A 19,519-nucleotide genomic window follows, 5' to 3' on the forward strand; every position below is an offset into this window, starting at 1 on the left:
GTCTTCTGGTGTCCTTCAAAGCTACAAAGTTTTCATGTGGTTAGGACTAGCTCACATGCTACACTGGACGTAAATACACAAGACAATTTGCAAAAGAACTCATTAAGACTTCGAGTATTCATATAATCAATTTGCGGCCTATTGCCGAAATAAAACACAAACACCATTCATTGGGTTAAATCATGGGCCACTTTATTAAACGGAATCAATTAGAATAATGAACCTGCAGAGGGGAAATCAAGTGCGGAAGCATTCTGATGATCCAGGCAAAGTCTGCTTGCAGCCATAGGGCGACTAAACCTTGCCTGAGCCCGGGGCTGCCCTGTGCCAGACCTCAGCTCAGGCCACACCCTGAAGATGTGTAGGGGGTCCAACCCGCATCATTCAAAGGAGGGCGGGAGGCTGGTGGAGTGGCCTTAAATGGCCTTCAGCCGCCCCGCCTCCTTCCTGTGTGTCACGCTGGCACGCCGCGTGCACACACACACACTCCTGATAGCGGCCTGGGCTTCGGATTCGGCTGCAAACTTGTCCCTTTGCCCGGAAGGTACCGGGCACGGAACGGGAATGTAGCAATTTATGATCGTTATAATACTGGCCTCCCCAAAAGAGCCTGTAACAACGCAGACTGTCTGTTTCCTTCTGGTGCAAAGTTCCACTCCACTGCATGCTGAGCAGGGGTGTGTAATTTGTGGGTGTTCAGATGTTGTTAGACTTCCAATTCCCATCATCCCTGACCACTGACCATGCTGGCTGGGGCTAGTGGGAGCTGTAATCCAGCAGCATCGGGGAAGGTCACAGGTTAACCAACCCTGCCCTACAGGAAAGTGCCAACAGGACAAAGAAATGCTTTTCATTCACAAGACACATTTTTGTGTTGGTTAATTCTTTCCAGTGAGTAACTCATTGTGTCAAAGTGTCTAGAATAATCAATCTTGAACAGGACCATGGAACCAAGTAGCCTGCTTATAAAATATTGATGATTAATCCAATTCTTTCTTTCACCAAAGAATAAAGTAAACTTGAGAACAGCCCGACACTCAAGCCATCGCCATTTGTAACTTCTCATTTACAACCACAAATATTTACTAGACTTACCACCATTTATAAAATTACTTCTCTTGCATGTAAAACCTGCTGCATGTCAAGAGTTTTTATAAAATGCTTTAGTCACCTAAAAGTTCTAATTTCAAGCAGATGGCAAATTGTTTTAACAAGTACCACCTCCTGCAAGAGTCTTGAAAATCTGAGCACTGCTTACTTAATTACTAAGATGTTTGGACAACAACTAAGGATTATGGCATTGCCTTCTGGAGAGATCTATTCTGGGCCACAGCAAAATATTTGTCCAGACTGAATCAAGACTGTCATCATAAACCCAAGATCAAGTGTGAACTGGTGTGATGTCAGTTCCCTTGCTTTGTGTTTTTCTTTCAGTAAGTATGTGAATACTTGGTTCCTCAACTGCTAACAGTTTATCTAATTTGACAATAATTCAAACAGAGAGCCTTTCTGCTTAACAGGGTATTTTGAAAACCGTCTCACACCCTCCAGCAACACAAGGGGGCACACTTAACCTATTGCTTGTTTTCCCAAATGTTTGTTTCCACTAAATCATCTGGCAGGCTCCGTAGGTACACCTTAAAATAAGAATTCAGAATGAAATGTCAAGCACCTGCAACTACTTTTATTCTAACCCATCACAGGATATAGAGTAAAACTTCAAATGCTCCCTACATAGAATTACCTACATCAATTCAGTATGCTATTTTCAAAACATTTCTTTGAACACACACACACAAACTACTTTTCTGAGCTGAAAATATAATAAATTACAGGGTTACTATACTGTTTCAAACAATTAAATGTAGGAATTTTCCTCCCAAGCTCCAGACAGGAAAAACAGCTTTAACCGTTTACATCAGAAGTCTGCAGCGATCTCAGAGTCGGGCAAGACTATTATAGTCGTGTTCTTCTTACCCAAAACTGGATTCTCTTCTTTCCCACAACTCAAACAGTTTGCTCCCCACTTGTCAATACTTCCAACTTCAACATCCAAGAACTGGAATGTCTGGTCTTTATCATCTGTGACAACACAATTCAAACTGGCAGACATTTTCTGGCTCTTCGCCATTGTCTGGAAAACTTTAATATTAGTCAGATTGTGGCTCACTTCCTTCATCAGTGTCACCAAAGCAGCCTGAGTATTTAGTCTCATTTCCATTTCCATCCAGGCTTTCTTGATCTCCTCCAGCACACATTTTATTTCCAGCTGACTGGATTTGATCTCTGTCACAAGCTCATCTTTTATTGCCTGCTGGATCTTCTGTAAATCTAAAGTTGTTCCAATTCTTTTCCTGGATTCTACCATGCTAACTTCCTCTTGTTCAGCTGCTGTCACCTCCTGGTCGACTTTAGCTTCTATTCGGCTGACAGCTAGGCTCTCCATCGTTGTAAGAGCACAATTTACTAGTCCCACCTTTCAAATCTTGCAAAAAGAAACTTGTTTCTTGAGGAAAAGAAAACACAATACCTCTTCAGAGACTCTTTCGTTTCTTATTGGTATGGCTGAATAAAGACATTTGAAAGAAGCACAGCGCATCTTCTCAGTCCATGAAGTTCAGCTTAATTGCAAGTCTTGGCAAGAATATACCTGTGTAATGGATGGTTGACGTGGCCACACCCAAACCAATAAAATCCTTTGCTACATTTATGTAGGATGTCACTCAGAAAATACTCTCAGTCATTATAGCCATGTGTTAGTCAAAGGAATGCAAGTGGGTGTTCTCTTATTTGAATGGCTTGTCTGTCCTACTTTGGCAATTCAAGACATAAGAGGAAATTGTCCTTTCAGGTAAAGGAGAATCCATTCACATGCAGGGAACTATTCACAGATGTTTTATCTGCTTTTCCAATTTGCCCCATTATCTGAACAGGATGCCCAAGTTGATCGTTTTGCTGCATCACGAGTAGCTATTTCAATCAAATACATGACATACTGCTAGCACAGCTGGCATTTCACTTATCTTTATCAGCACCGTCCTATGCATGTCTGCTCAGGTAAATAAGTTCCTCAGGTAAACAGCTATAGGATTGCAACCTAAGTCAATTGAAATACATAAGAAAGGTAAAAAGCAACCCACCTGATCTAATACAACTGTATATTTAAGATGTAGCAGCACTATTTAGCTAGAATAATTGAATTTTGAAAAGATTCATTCACAGAGGAACCATATGATGAAGAACTAGAAATTTTAGAACGGGAGGTGAAAGCTGCTCTTTAAATACCTCGAAGAAACAAAACACCAGGAACAGAAGGCATACCAATAGTTGCTACAAGTTACTGAGATGAATCTGTCCAAATTTTGACAAAAATTTGTCAACAAATATGGAAAATAAAACAATGGCCCACAGACTGGAAGCATTCAATATACATCCCAATTCCAAAGAAAGGGGGCCCCAGGGAATGCAGTAATTATCGAACTATTGCCTTAATATCCCAGGCAAGTACAGTAATGCTCAAGAGTCTACAACAAAGGCTCTTGCCATATATGGAGCAAGAAGTGCCAGATGTCCAAGCTGGATTTAGAAAGGGAAGAGGCACCAGAGATCATATCACAAGCATACGTTGGATAATGGAACAGACCAAGGAATTTCAGAAGAAAATCACCCTGTGCTTTATAGATTACAGCAAAGACTTTGATTGTGTAGATCATGAAAAGCTATGGAATGCTTTAAAAGAAATGGGGGTGCCACAGCATCTGATTGTCCTGATGCGCAACCTACACTCTGGACAAGAGGCTACTGTAAGGACACATATGGAGAAACTGACTGGTTCCCCGTCGGAAAGGGTGTGAGACAGGGGTGTATATTATCACCCTATTTGTTTAATCTGTACGCAGAACATATCATACGGAAAGCAGGATTGGACCAAGAAGAAGGAGGTGTGAAAATTGGATAATATGCAGACGATACCATACTACTAGCACAAACCAGTAATGATTTGAAACGAATGCTGTTGAAAGTGAAAGAGGAAAGCACAAAAGCAGGACTATAGCTGAACGTCAAGAAGATTAAATTAATGACAACAGAAGATTTATGCAACTTTAAAGTTGATAATGAGGACATTGAACTTGTCAAAGATTATCAATACGGCACAGCCATTAACCAAAATGGAGACAATAGTTTTGTTTTGTTTTTTGAAACTTTGAATAAAAAAATTAGTGAAGAAAAAAAAAAGAAATTAGAAGAAGACTAGGACTGGGGAGACCAACTATGAGAGAACTAGAAAAGGTCCTCAAATGCAAAGATGCATCACTGAACACTAAAGTCAGGATCATTCAGACCATGGTATTCCTGATCTCTATGTATGGATGTGAAAGTTGGACAATGAAAAAAGCGGGTAAGAAAAAAATCAACTAATTTGAAATGTGGTGTTGGAGGACAGCTTTGCAGATACCATGGACTGGGAAGAAGACAAATAATTGGGAGTTAGAATAAATTAAACCAGAACTGTCACTAGAAGCTAAAATGATGAAACTGAGGTTATCATACCTTGGACACATAATGAGAAGACATGATTCACTAGAAAAGACAATAATGCTGGGAAAAACAGAACATACAACATCTGAACAGGATGGTTTATAACTGATGCTATCAGAGGTCACTGATTCACAGGGTTGCTATAAGTCGTAATCGACTTGAAGACACAACAATTAAATTTAAAATTGCTAGTATACAGAACATTTAAAATGCAAAATTTATTATACATACAAATGGTGTTTTCAGAGTCTATTGTAAAAAAACTTTCCCCATGTGTATAGCTACACAGAATATCTATAAAGGAGAAATGCTTGATGTACTACATACAGACCAAGACCAGTTCAAATGACAAAAGTGTTTCGATTCCGTGAGAGAAAGAGAGAGCGAGAGACAGAGACAGACACACAACAGGGAACCATAGCATAATGAGTTCCTTTGTGCATAACCACCACCTGTTCTTGTGAGATTAGGAATTTCTCATTACAAATGGGAAATATGTTTGGCAAATCAATGGTGAAAATGGCCTTATGCTTTTGAATTCAACAACATCCTAATCTCAACACACAGAGAAAAATGGTTTCGAGAAATATCTTGTGGGCCACAGGTTAATCACTGCTGGTATAGACAATCCTAAGGTGAATGTACCAAGGGTCTGATTTGACAGACTCGGTATAAGGCAGCTTCTAATGGAGTGTTCCACAGTATAAATAGGTAAGGAAAAAGTTTCACCTACTATAACAAAAAACATGAAACCAAATGAAAAGTAATTGCACTAGGTTAAACAAGCCCAGATATAGACATGCTTGGTGTGGGCTTTTTTGGCTTACTTCCCATAATCTTCCATCAATTTATGCACATTAGTGCAAAGATGCATCCATCTACCTCACCCTTCCCTCCCTAGTCAGAGATGTCATTTCAAGACACTCTGGAACTGGAGGGGGAGTACAACTCAGAAGGGCGACAGGCTTTAGCAACTCATACTAGGAACGTTTCCTTAAGCAAAGCATACGATCACCCAGATGTATTACAACCTGGGGCAAATAATACCGATACCTAAAATTTTTATCACTATCCACCTCATCTCCACATGGCTGTTCAACCTCCTACTGCAGCATGGCACAATGCTTCACGAGATCAGTTCATTAACCCCTCAGGAGACCAGTTCATTAACCCAATGCCTGGGATAGAAAAATTGGGAAACATTTCTAAAGGAGATAATGATTATAGAATAGCCAGCGGGACAGAGGAATGGAAGCAGGAATCTTAATAGCATTATTAATTAGCATTATTTATTTATTTATTTATTGGATTTATTAGACGCCCATCTGGCAGGTTGTCCTGCCACTCTGGGCGACGTACAGTAAAATATACAATACACTCAATATAGAAACATATACACAGAAATTAAAACCACAACTAATAACTGCAAAACCTGTGGAACCTAACCCACCTCAACAGCCTGATTGAAGAGCCAGGTCTTCAAGGCCCGGTGAAAACACATCAAGGAGGGGACCTGGTGGAGGTCAGTTGGTAAAGAATTCCATAAAGTGGGGGCCACAATTGAGAAGGCTCTCGCCCTAGTCCTCACCAGTCTAGCTGCTTTAACTGGAGGGATATGGAGTAGGCCTTTTGTGGATGATCTTGTTAAACGGCACCCCTGGTGATAATGAAGGCATCCCTTTAGGTAGACTGGGCGGCATCATATAGGGTCTTAAAAGTTAAAGTCAATACCTTGAATTTGCCCCGGGCGACCACCGGTAACCAGTGCAACTCCTTGAGTACTGGAGTGATATGATCTCGACGGCGGCTGCCTTTAATCAGGCGGGCCACCGCATTCTGCACTAGTTGCAGCTTGTGGACCGTTTTCAAGGGTAGACCCACATATAGTGCATTACAATAATCTAAGCGAGATGAAACCAAAGCATGCACCACTGAAGGGAGCAGATGGCTGGGGAGATAGGGGCGCATTCTTCGTATCAGATGGAGTTGATATAGTGCCGCCCGACTTACGGCAGAAACCTGCGCCTCCATAGATAGCTGAGAGTCAAGAATGACCTCCAGACTACGGACCTGGTCTTTCAGGGACAAATGTACCCTGTTGAGCACCAGGTCAGTGATCCCCAATCTTCCTTTGTCTCCCACCAGCAGAACCTCAGTTTTGTCAGGATTCAGCTTAAGCTTATTCCTGCCCATCCAGTCACTCACTGACTCCAGGCACTTGGATAGCATTTCTATCACAGCCAGCGGAGAGGATTTAAATGAGAGGTAAATCTGTGTATCGTCTGCATATTGATGGCATTGCAGGCTGGATCTCCTAATGATATCTCCCAGCAGCTTTATATAGACGTTGTATAACATCAGGGAGAGGATAGAGCCCTGTGGTACCCCACAAGTGAGAAGCCAAGGCTCAGAAGCCTCTTCTCCCAACGCCACTCTCTGGTATCTCCCAGAAAGGAAGGAACGGAACCACCGTAAAACGATGCCTCCTATACCTAACCTCTCTAGGCGATCCAAAAAGATTAACTAATTCAGCTATCATTAATAAATATGAAATCCCATTTTACTTATGGAAGCTATTTTCCATGTATGACACAGCCACGTAGCATCCAACTCTCAACTGATTCAGGAAGGCTGCACTTACATCAAACAGGATGTGGCCAAGGTATGTGAACAGCAACTACTGCAAGCTTTAAAGATGTGAGAGAGTTCCATTTAAAAGTATTTGCTAAATGTGAGCACAGACTTGCAATATCACTTAAAACGTTGTTCAATATTTTTAAAGTGTTAATAATTTAATCCTACTAACCGAAAATATTTGAACTGAAAACTCTAGTATCAAAGATAAATATAGCAAACTTATTTCCTCTTGACACTACTATCTAGTTTTAGACAGCTATATATGAACACAAGTGCAGCCTGAGGAGGCTGAGCACTGAATTGTGTAATGATACATACATGGTTTGTCACCTTTGACCTCTGGATTAAAAACTAGATTTTGAGATCAGAATTGCAAACATTAGTTCTGATCGTCTCAATTCTGAAGAGGTCTCACATTCTATAAGCCTTCTAGAATTTGTTATAAAAGACTGGTATAGCACGTAACAAACATATTTACTATTTAAGAAATAATTACCCGTGTAAATGCAGGGTAGATCAGATGGGGGTATGAGTAGTGAGACTGCTACAGTACAGTAAGAAATAACAGACACTAGGAAGTAACCAACCATATGCAACCAATCTAATGTGTTTTATGCATCAATCCCAAGATTTGTTGCACAAGTGCTTCAAATGAAGCATAATCTACACTAGTGCCACAAACCACAACATCACTCCAGGGCTACTCGGGCAGACATGCTGGCATACGAAATTAGCATCTGAGAGAATTACAACACTTAAATGCTGGCATCACTTACGTTTGTCAACTACGTTTCCAAATAGATAGCACTATGCTGATCCCTTCTCCGAAATTGTAATTTTATAAAGATTTACAAGACAGCCACATCCCAATGCTCAATACCACATTTGCCAAGCTATACTGGAACATGTATTTTGAACTACTTCGTGTTGTCAGGACACCTTTATAGCTTCCCTAAGCACTGTGTATATTAAGGCAGTATTCAGCATTGGATGCTCCTAGAACAGCTTTTTGAAGTGACTGTTGTGGAAGTATTAAATCTCAAAATTAGCTGGCCACACAACTTTTACAGGTTATTAATCTTTGTTCCTCTGGTACCCTTCATCCTAACTTGCATCCTCCATTCTCCAACTAAACCTCTTCTTCCTCTTGTACATGTTGCCTAACATTTCATGTCCAACCAACAACTGGCTCTTAACTGTACCATGTCAAAGCAGTTATTAAAACTAAATTCTTTACCCTGGCACACCCAAATTGATTTTCCTCCCCCAACCTTGCCCCCTTTATTCTTTATGCGTACAATTTTGGATTGTAGGTGCAAAGAAGATCTGGAGGGCCACAATCCCCCAGTATCTCTGACCTTTGGCTGGTACTGATGAGTCAGAGTGCAATATCATTAGGGCCTCATGTTAGCCATCCTTGTTTTAGAATGATAACTGCCTACAGTAAACATGGTCACTATGTAGATTTCACCATGGCTCAAACCATTTTTGCAGGTTTTGTAGCATTTCAAGTTGTGACTGCTGGGAAAGCAAACTCTAGTCCCCAGAAACATGACTAGTACTGCTGAAGCAGCAATAGACATGCATACAGGTTATTAAGGATGGCTCAAGTGTTTACCATACAGGCCATGACAAACACCACAAGCTTTCTCCCTCCCCAGGCCTGCAGCAGTCTGGAATAGCTTTTAATTAAATAAAATAATTTTAAAAATTGTTTATTACAGCCATGTATGTGCTCAAGTATCTCTTCCAAATGAAAGGAGTTTTCCTAGAAAGGAATTGACTAAAGCAGATTATAGTCTAGTTTAATTAATAAGTCTCCGTTAATTAATATGGGACTGCAGAAGCAGGTATAGCTAGGAATTAAACAAATGGAGAAACCAGTCTTGCAGTGTTCTCTCCCCACCAGATTTTTTATCCCCTTGATTATTATATATATCCACAAGAGTGGCTGTATACTATAGTCACATCGATTTTTCACATTCCTCAATGTGAAATTGAAAATACCCCCCATACCATTCTGATGCTTCCCATAAGCACATTTCAAAACAAAACCTTACAAAATGTATAATCCTAAACTCAGAAATGCTTGCTTAACAACTCTCTAAATTTTCATGGCAATACATAAAACAGTCAGACAGAATCGAGAATTTAAAGTGTAAAAAGAGAGAAAAAAACCCAGAGCCCTTTTGGACTCTTTTCTGTCAGAGTTCTCATAGTTTGTTGAAATTAATTAAAAATCAGCCATGTTCACAGAGCACCTGTAATCCTATTACTGACCTTGCTGTTGGGCTGGTGACCAGTAGGCATTACTGTCTCTAGTAGTTTTCCATGAAGCCTGCAAGTGTGAAGATGTAACTGTGGTTAAGGGGGAGTTATGTCTATGCCCTGTCTGGGAATGGACGGCCAGGGTCGTTGCTATGGTAGCCATCTGATAGCGACTGGGAAAGTTCTAACAGAGTCTATGTGTTGTCGTTCTTCTGAATTATGCCTCTGAGCTGAGAGGCTGTCTTTTGTGTTTATCTATGGAGAGAGATGTAACAGAAGGGGGGTGACTGAAGAATCTCTACATGTATTTACTCTTAAGCCTCTGGCCTTAATGTCTTTCAATAAAGACTCTCAACATGCTCTGAAGAAGTTTCTTGCTCAACTTAACTCCAACGTAATGTATGCTGTTTCACACAACAATGCACACATGCCAACACTTGCCCCATACTCTGACCTTCATCTTCTGCAGTTTAAAAATTAAAAAAACAACTGGCCAATTTTTAATTAATTTACGAAATTTGGCATTGAACTCGTGCTCAAGGCCAGGCATGCTCAGTAAGAACCAACTGTCAGTGTTCTAAAAGCGAGACTCACAGGTGCTGGGCTTGCCTAACCAGGGGGCCATACTCACACCAGACCTTTATTTCACTTTAGATGGTCATGGCTGTCCCCAAAGAATCCTGGGAAGTGTAGTTTATGAAGGGTACCGAGAGGAGGCTGTTATTCCCCTGACAGAGTTCCAGTGGCCAGAGTGGTTCAACAGTCAGCCTCTCTGACTGAAGCTCTGTGAGGGAAACAGGGCATCTCCTAGCAACTCTCAGAACCCTTCACCAATCTCACTTCCCAGTTTTCTTTGGGAGAAGCCATGACTGTCTAAAGTGAAATAAAGACCTGGTACAGATGTGGCCAGGGACAGCTTTGGTTTAAATTTGAGTGGGAGACTTATACTTGCCTGTTGTAGAATAAAAAGGTGGGGAAACTACTGAAAAAGAATGCTACTGTTCACATTTTCCCTGTGGAAAGGAAAGGGGCTTCCCCTCTGCCCAGTGCCCACCCACCCAATCTCCTCCCCTTCCCTCTGCCCTTCCCCCAGGTCAGTTTCACCTATCTTAAGCATGATTGCACAGGAGTAAATTCCACTGAACTCAAGAAGCATGCAAATTATCAAAGTGGCCCTCCCCCCTCCTATCCCCTCCACCTTTCCTCCCCCTTCCTTCACACCTCCCTTCCTCTCCCCATCCTCTCCTCCTCCTCCCCCTCCATCCTCCCCCTATCCCAAGGTCAGTTTTACCTATCCTAAGCATGATTGCACGGGAATAAATCCCAATGAACTCAATAAGCATACAAATGATCAAACCTGCCCTCCTCCTCCCTCCCATCACCCCCTTTTGGCCCTCCCCTTCCCCTTCCTTCACCCCTCCCCTTCCAATGCCCTCCTTCCCCCTCCCCCTCCTTCTGTTCCCCTCTCCCCTCTTCCTCCTTCCCTCTACTCTCCCCTCCCCCTCCTCCTCCACTGTTAGTTTTACTTAACCTAGCCATGATTGTGTCATGGCCCCGTCAGAGGACTCCTCAGATGAGGACGACTCGGGAGTAACAGCAGCAGACCCAGGAGCAGCAGGAGACACGGAGGAGCCTCCTGAGAATCCAGCTCCTTCTGCCCCTCAGCTGCAGAGCACCCCAGGGACAGCAGAGGCCCTGCAGCCAGACACAGACAGTGAACAGGATACTCCCCCCTCACCTGCAGAACGTAGACAGCAGAAGGTCAGGCAGAAGAGAGGCAGGCCTGTCTCCTTAAGGCCCAAACGCTGAGGGCTCACACCTGCTGTCCATCCTGCTCTTTATAAGGCACACCTTGGCTGCAGCTTGTTGCTGACTGCAACGTCAGGCGTGGCTTTGTGTAGACCTAGTTTCCCTGCAGCATCTCTTTGACTGACCTCCTTGGCAATTGATCCCGGACCTCCACTGACCTCACTTCTGGACTTCTGACTCGGCAAGTACGCTTCGGATAGGCCTGGCAGATTTACAACCCGAATGCTGGCTAAGGACTTTCCTTCCCTGCCAAAAACCCAGGAATTTCCAGCCCCCCCTGACACTGCTGATGCAGTGTAGAGCTGACAGATTGCATGGGAGTAAATTCTACTGAACTCAATAAGCATGCAAATGATCAATCCATTCTCAGCAAACTTGCATAGGATCCCATTTCTTACCTAGAGGATTAAAAAGCAGAGAAATTCACTACTTGGCAAAAAAAAACCTTGCAGTTTAAGAATGTACCTATAGCCCACAGATATTTCTATCAAACTTCAGAAAGCAGGGAAATTGGGCAGCTATAGCAAATGCACTAGGGGAGCAGGAGACCTGACCTCCTCTCTGAGATATTGTACTGCCCTACAAATTGGTCAAAATGCAAACACAATTTGAGTTGTTCTTTCACAGTCCAATCCACTTCCTGTGTAGCTTGGAAGAATTTGGTAACATGTGCCAGAATGAAGCTCTCTCTTCTCCACCCTGATGCCCTCCTGATATTTTGGACTACTCATGAGTCCCACCCAGCAGGGCCAACCTTCAGGGAAGGCAGAAGGTTGGAGAAGACTACTCTGTGGCTAGGCACTGACATGAAATATCACTGATCTGCTGCACAATCCCAAACAATCACAGAAATTATTCGAGGAGCAAATTTAGTTCATCATCTCTTCCACCACTTGTTAATATTTAAGGTTTTCTATATTTTTGTAGAGCAGAGCAAACTTAAACACATTATTTGGAGATCATGGTGACAGACTTTCAAATAATTTAAGGTAAAACTGAACACTCCAATAAGACGTTTTAAAAATGATCCCAACTAGAAATATGTCAGTTTAGACTCCAGAATGCTCAGCCTTTGGTGAAGAGCCACTGAGTTGGAATCAATGAACTAGACTGCAAATGAAGGATAGTTTTATTGGCCTTTATAAATAAATCCAGGTGTTCTGGTCCAAAACATGTTGTTTCAATTTTAAATTAACACCACTTTCTCATTTTTCATGTTTAATATCAGAAACAAGCATTTCGCCACTGAGGGGAAAATGGTGATCAGAATATTTAACTTTTAACTTGACAGCCTTTAAAATGAACTTGCATGAACTTTTAAGTTAACTAGTAATTTTTCACCGATTTTCCCAAAGCTGCTAGCCTTTTCTCGAATATGGAACTTGGCTGAACTGAGCCAGCAGCTCTTTGCATGACAGTGAGTTAGCTTTATCCAGGGCACCACATCTTCCTTTGTGCTTATAAATATTACTTGCATTATAAAGGAATGCAAAAACCAAAAACTGCTTGTTAAAAGAAGGAGCTGCATAGCATATGACACCACTGTATGCACAGGACTGAACGCAAGCCTATCAGTTTCACTGCAAATTTTTTGTTGTTGTTATGTGCCTTCAAGTCGATTACAACTTACAGCGGCCCTATGAATCAGTGACCTCCAAGAGCATCTGTCATGAACCACCCTGCTCAGATCTTGTAAGTTCAGATCTGTGGCTTCCTTTATGGAATCAATCCATCTCTTGTTTGGTCTTCCTCTTCTTCTACTCCCTTCTGTTTTTCCCAGCATTAGTGTCTTTTCTAGTGAATCATGTCTTCTCATGATGTGTCCAAAGTATGATAACCTCAGTTTCATCATTTTAGTTTCTAGTGACAGTTCTGGTTTTTGTTCTAACACCCAATTATTTGTCTTTTTCGCTGTCCATGGTATCCGCAAAGCTCTCCTCCAGCACCACATTTCAAATGAGTTGATTTTTCTTTTATCCACTTTTTTCACTGTCCAACTTTCACATCCATACATAGAGAGTGACTTGTTCCACAAGCTTGCCCTTTTTCCTTCAGTCAGGTTGGCCAGGCTTTCAGGACAGAAATACATTTACAAATGTGTTTGGATGCTTGTACGTGCAACTCTTCTAAACTTGGAACAGCATTCAAATCATAAAACTAAAATATCTCAGGTGGCATGCCAAAAGGCTCCTGGCCTAAAAAGGCAACTGAACTTAATTTAGGCTGCAATTGTATACCCACTTACATGGCTGTAAGCTCCACAGAATTCAGTTGGATTAACATGTGAGTAGACATCTGTAGGACTGCACTGTTAATCAGTTACAGCCACAAGGCAGCTTGATGGCAAGAGAGAAGACAGTTATGTCAAATGTACCATTACTATAGCAAATTCAAAATAGGTTTCACACAAATAAAAACCCCAGAGTGTCCTGGTCACACATCAGCATGGTCAAGAACTAGATGGGACTATTGGGAAGAGGCAGGCATACTGGAAAATCTACCTTCAGCAGTGACACAACTTTGACAGCTGCCATGAAGGATGCAAGGAGGCACTTATTCTGGGCAGGGAGATTCAAGGCCAGCTCATGTTCTTCCCATCAGAAGCAATCCCAAAGAAGTGCTATTGCCACTACCACAACAGAGGAAACTAAGCAAGGAATTCGGGGTGGGGGCTCTCTAGTCCAACTTACTGTCTATGTTACAAGCAAACAGAACAGTTTTACTTCTCTGGCAGATAGTAAACCAGTAACCATCATTCTCTCAGATACCTTTAGAATGGGGCAAAAGCCTGTCCCCCCCGATTTGACACTGATGACCTCATTGTTAAGGCAGACTGAGAATTTCAACCTCACCCACCATGTTCCTGAGAATAATTTTATCATTCAAGTGAATGTTACATATATACTTGTATACCAGACAATACACTTCAGCTCTCAGGAACACTTTATAATGACGACAACACTTGTGAGACACTGAGAACCTCAGCCTCTATTGAAAGACGTCTCCTAATGTACAGTACTGAGGTTGCCCTCATCTCCTTTTTGTGCCCACATGAGATGCATTTTGATATTCTGTACAGAGAGATACTTTTGTCTTCACTCCTGGGGATACCAACATAAAGGCTGCTCACACACCAGGGCATTCCACGCTATGGTATTCATGCGTATGTGGATTGCTGTTTCTGTGTGTGTATTTGTGCACTTTCATCCACATGAATGGTTTCAGTCTTATGCCTCTGAAAATTATCTTAATATTCCCCATCCACATTAGTAGATGGCACATGATGGGATGTGTTCTCAATGCGTGTTGTTGCCCCCTCCTCTCAAGTAGAACCTTCCCACCCACTGTAAGTTCCTGAGACCTGAGATCCCATTGTGGGCATATTTTGGCTGTGCACATGCACCTTTAAATTAAGGGGTATAGCAAAAGACTGCACCCAGGAAAATGTCACCAGTTGGTTTAAAAAAACAACTCCAAAGCCAAAAGCAACTTCATCACAACCACCATGGGGTAACACTGCAATTTTGTATTGGATTCCCCCCCCCCATCAGATTATCTACAGATCAGGAAAATCCAAATTTGGCAGGGGGAAGTATGAGCTGCCACTTGGATGAAAATAACATGCATATATCGCACACACAAAATAGACACAAGCAGCTTCAATAATCCACATGAAACTCCAGTATGGATGAGCCCTAGGATATTCGCTCAATAATAATAATAATATATAATAAATTTTATTTCTAGGCCGTCTATCTGGCCGCACAAGCGGCCACTCTAGGCGGCGTACAAGATCAAGTAAAATACAACATACAAACTACATAAAAACACAAGAACTACAATATAAAACGAAACCAAACCCACCCATAGCTAAAACCAATAAAATTAGGCTACCCCAGGGATCCTGTAGGCCTGCCTGAATAGCCAGGTTTTCAAGGCTTGGCGAAAACTTGGCAGGGAGGGGGCATGGCAAAGATCATAAGGGAGAGAGTTCCAGAGGGTGGGGGCCACGATTGAAAATGCCCTCTCTCTGGTACGCACCAGTCTAGCTGTTTTGACTGGTGGGACTGAGAGAAGGTCTTGAGTGGCTGATCTAGTCAGGCGGCATATTTGTTGATGCTGGAGGCGTTCCTTCAGATAAGCTGGGCCGAGACCGTATAGGGCTCAACAGATAAAAAGCTGATATTTCCCCACTACTGTGAAATTCGGTACATTCATCTCCCTCCCTAAGAGCAGTCAGCACTCAACTGGAGAGAAAACACAGCAAATAGATTCAGAAGTGTCCTCTTTGCATACTTAAGTCAGCCACTGATGGGCAGGGCAGGAAGGTGGGGAGGAGAAGTTTACAGTGGAAGCCATTATCTGAATGTAAGGAGAACAAATCCAACTAAAAGTTAAGCATTTTTTAAGCCCCCACTAATTTTAATAGAATAAAGTTGACCACTCTTTGGGCTTAATCCTGCCAAAGTTAAAAGTTTATTTAGAAGTGCAAAGTGTTTGATTTAACACACACACACACACACAAAATATAGATAGTATGTAAATATATAGCACAGATCCAAGTCAGGTTATGTAAGGTGAGTTATTTCCTACTGTGTGGATGCTCATTTTAACCTTGGGCTTGCAACTCAATAGCTGTGGCCAAAGTAGTTCCAATTCTTGAAAATACTGGCCATAGTAAAAACAAATATTACTTCTAGAACAGGAAAGATGCCAACCCACAATCCTGTAGTCTTTCATAGTGATAAACAAATAGTTTTAGCGAGATAGAGAATTTTTGAGCCTAGATTCACACAAGGCCCTCTCAACATAAACAGATTCAAGCAAAATCACTTAATGAACTGCTAGTGCACTAACTCATCCCAGTTCAGACTATATAACACTACTTTTCAGACAATCTGTAAAGTATAAAGCTAAACACTCATCAATTACACTAGGCTAAATGTTAGCAATACATTTTCCCTATTAAAGCTTCAAGTTGTCACACAACTCTAGTGATAACTGTAACAGATAAACCTTAAGTTAAGTTGGTCCCCCTAAAAGTAATCAACATGTAGCTATCATGCTTGGAAAAGAATAGTTAAATTAATCTAGACTTTGAATAATATACAAGAGCCACAAATGAAGTATGACAATATTTGAAGTTCCTCTGCTATGCGTCAGGCCAAGTGGTTTTGTGTCTACATCCAAGAATTGCACCAGAAATTGCAAGCTGAATTAAAATGGTAATTCCCCATGGTACCCTTCCCAACCATTAAGATTTTTATAATTTTTCTCATGCTTCTATCCTGTTCAAAGTCCCCTGCAACTTTAATTAGAAGTTTATCCTTGGCTTCTGCCTCTAAATGTTTCCTGTTTAGTGTAACAGCATTATTATTGATGGAATTGACCCTTTAGTTAGCTCCTGCTCCCCTCAGAGAAGGAACTTTGATTGGCTTCTTTTCATTTTCTTATTGCAAAATATTGCTATTTTACTATTTTAAAAATGAAAGAAATTAGAGGAAGCCTGTTCTCCCAGAGAACAAGAACTAATTATGGTACCAATTCACCAGCAATGCTGCTGCCATACTGAACAGGAAACAATTAGGAGGCAGAAGCAACAAAGAAGTTTCTAATTAAATGTACAGTAGTTTTGACAAGCCTTTATTTTGTTTTTCCAATCCATATCAGACAGGCTGTTGCTACAATTACATTTGTGGGGTCCCCCACAAAGACATGTCAGGTCTAAAAAAAGGAGAAAAACACAGAACACATTAGAATGCAGCAAGTTGGTAACCATGGCATATGGATTATATTCTTTTTATAAGTGAGTGAGCAGTAGGTATGTGCTAGCATTTTACCCAATTTGGACATGGTACCAAATGTTCCATTAATTTGCTTATCCATTATCATTGCAGATCAGATATTTATGTAGTGATTTTTCAAGACTATTTTTGGAAATGGATTTAAATCCATGTCTAAAATATGATTATCGATACTTTATCAATATTTTTGATATTGAGTTAATATTGCTATTTTTATCAATATTTCCCTCAGTTTATCAATATTTCCTTTGAAAATATTAACATTTCCTTTTAAAATATTGATATTAATATCAGTATTTTTTCCAAGGGGGAAAAACAGATCGGTAAAAGCAGCAGTTTGCGGACAAAGAACACACGCAAATTGATACCAACCTGTTAGGTTGATGGAATGCTTTTGAACCAGCACCAGTCAACAGATCCCATCCCTAGTGAACAGAAATTCTAATTACAGTAATACAGTAATTCTGTATAGAAACCATCTAGAATATTGGACATACAGTTACATTCTTATGTCCCTGGTTTAAAAATGTTATACAAACTAGTTCGAGGAAGTGTACTATGTACTGATTACCACTTTTAAAATACACCCAAACCCTTTCCAGTAAACTACTTTTGTATATTTTAAAAGGGGAACGCTGTTTAGAGAATGCATGAACCATTTAGAATAGAAATTACAGTCAAATCAAAGCAAGAGAAGCCATCCATTATATTGCAAGTCTTCAGATGCAGAATAAACACATTAAGAAAAAAGTTAAACTAACCTATAGGATTGTATTCAAGACCTTCTTAGAGTAGACCCACTGAAATTAATGAACCTAAGTTAGTCTTATCTATTAACTCCAATGGGTCTTCTCTGAGTAGGGCTAGCACTGAATACCACCCATATGGTTCAAAACAAACATTAGAATCTGTTCCTCTAACTTGCATGACAGCTAACTACACTTATCTATTCTGTCACAGCAATAATGTGTCAAAGTTGACCTACACACTGCTGTTTGCTCCTTCAGCACACTGACTATACAAATGCTTGGAGCATTTTTCTAAAAAGGAAATCAGAGATGGAATTCACATTTAACTAATAGTTTACATGCCATCTTAGAAGCTTTTTAAACACTCAAGAACTCTAACTACATTCTAGGTTACCTTAAGAGGCTTTTAAAAAAGGAAACTCAGTTGGGTAAATATTTAGTGTTATATAACCCTAAAAATAGGACACAGCTTTCATAGCAGTATACTCATACAATAGTCTTCAATTTATAAAAACCTACAGAACATTGCTTGCTCAGGAAGAGGAACTTCAGTGCCACTATCCCAATGGAAATGTATTTTTGCACAACTTTGCAGTTATGATGCAAGGACCACTATGCATCTTTTGGGAGCTAGATGCTGCCATATTATTATTATTGAAATTTATATCACGCCCTTCGTCCCAGAAGGAGCCCAGAGTGGCAAACAAATGACAAAAAAAAAAAAAAATTAAACACACATCATCTGGGATAAGGTCCCTACTTAAAAGGCTATACACAACAAATACCAATGTCTTTCTTCATTCTACTGGAGACACATATAAGCAAACCCTTGCCACCACAACTGTTGTGTTTTTCCAATAAAATAGGAAAGGAGATGTTTATCAAAAGCCAGCACAAAAACAAACAGGCCCACCATGCAGGGCAGAACAGACTGCAAATTATGCAAATACTATGGTCACAGTTTGCAAATATAAGTTACTCAACTACTGCCTCAGCCTTGATATCTTCTATTACCCTCTGCCCTCCTCTTCTCACAGTTACAGCAATTTTGGCATAAAGCAGAACGGGGCTGATCCTGGGAGAAGCCCAATGATTCTGGTGATGCATCTTGGAGGCACTAGAAATCTACTGTTAAAGTGATTGCATGCCTTATAAAGGATGCATTGTTTTGTTAAAAGTCAGTTAAGAGACTTGACAGATTGCCTCAAATACTGTAGAGTGTCCAATTCTTGCAAAATGTTGATTTTTAATACACATACTTACAAAAAAAACAAGTAGCAGTTGCCATCTTAGTAGAGGCATTCCACCTCTTCCCTCATGCAGAAGGGAGTGCCTCTTCCAAGATGTATGTCTGTGATGCAGCAGCATGTAATAATAAAAGAATATTTTTCTCTTTCTTCAGAAGTACTATTTTGTTCACATGTAATTTTAGGTAAGTTAAAACTCATGCAATCAATTATGATTTCATCAATTAGGTGACTCTACCTATTGTTAAGAGGCTAAAAGTATCAAATACCAAAGCTCACACAATGAGGAGTTTCTCTTAGAGCATTTTTAGGAAAATTTCTGCCACCTTCAGGAGATCAATTAAAGGGGGGCTTTATTTGTACCTACTTGATACAAAAGTTTTATAATAAACTTAATATTGAGATGTGCGTCTCAGATTAAACAATATGGGTTAACAATTTTGACCTACATGTCATGAACTCACAT

The 19,519-nt window shown here is 40.7% G+C and overlaps 1 protein-coding gene across 7 annotated transcripts in view; it reads right to left on the reverse strand.

Moving 5' to 3' along the window:
* The window catches only part of MTUS1 (microtubule associated scaffold protein 1), a 149,317-nt gene that overhangs the window by 52,401 nt on the left and 77,397 nt on the right, over window positions 1-19,519 (reverse strand). The window contains exon 1 of one of the 7 annotated variants that reach the window (XM_061583530.1): window positions 1,978-2,591. The exons of the other annotated variants lie outside the window; for them this stretch is intronic. Within the exon in view, the coding sequence (XP_061439514.1) occupies window positions 1,978-2,446 (469 nt within the window). The 5' untranslated portion in view covers window positions 2,447-2,591. Of the gene's footprint in view, window positions 1-1,977; window positions 2,592-19,519 lie in introns of those variants that run through there. 7 annotated transcript variants of the gene reach the window in all.

This window comes from Rhineura floridana, chromosome 9 (assembly GCF_030035675.1).
Source record: "Rhineura floridana isolate rRhiFlo1 chromosome 9, rRhiFlo1.hap2, whole genome shotgun sequence".
Lineage (NCBI taxonomy): Eukaryota > Metazoa > Chordata > Lepidosauria > Squamata > Rhineuridae > Rhineura > Rhineura floridana.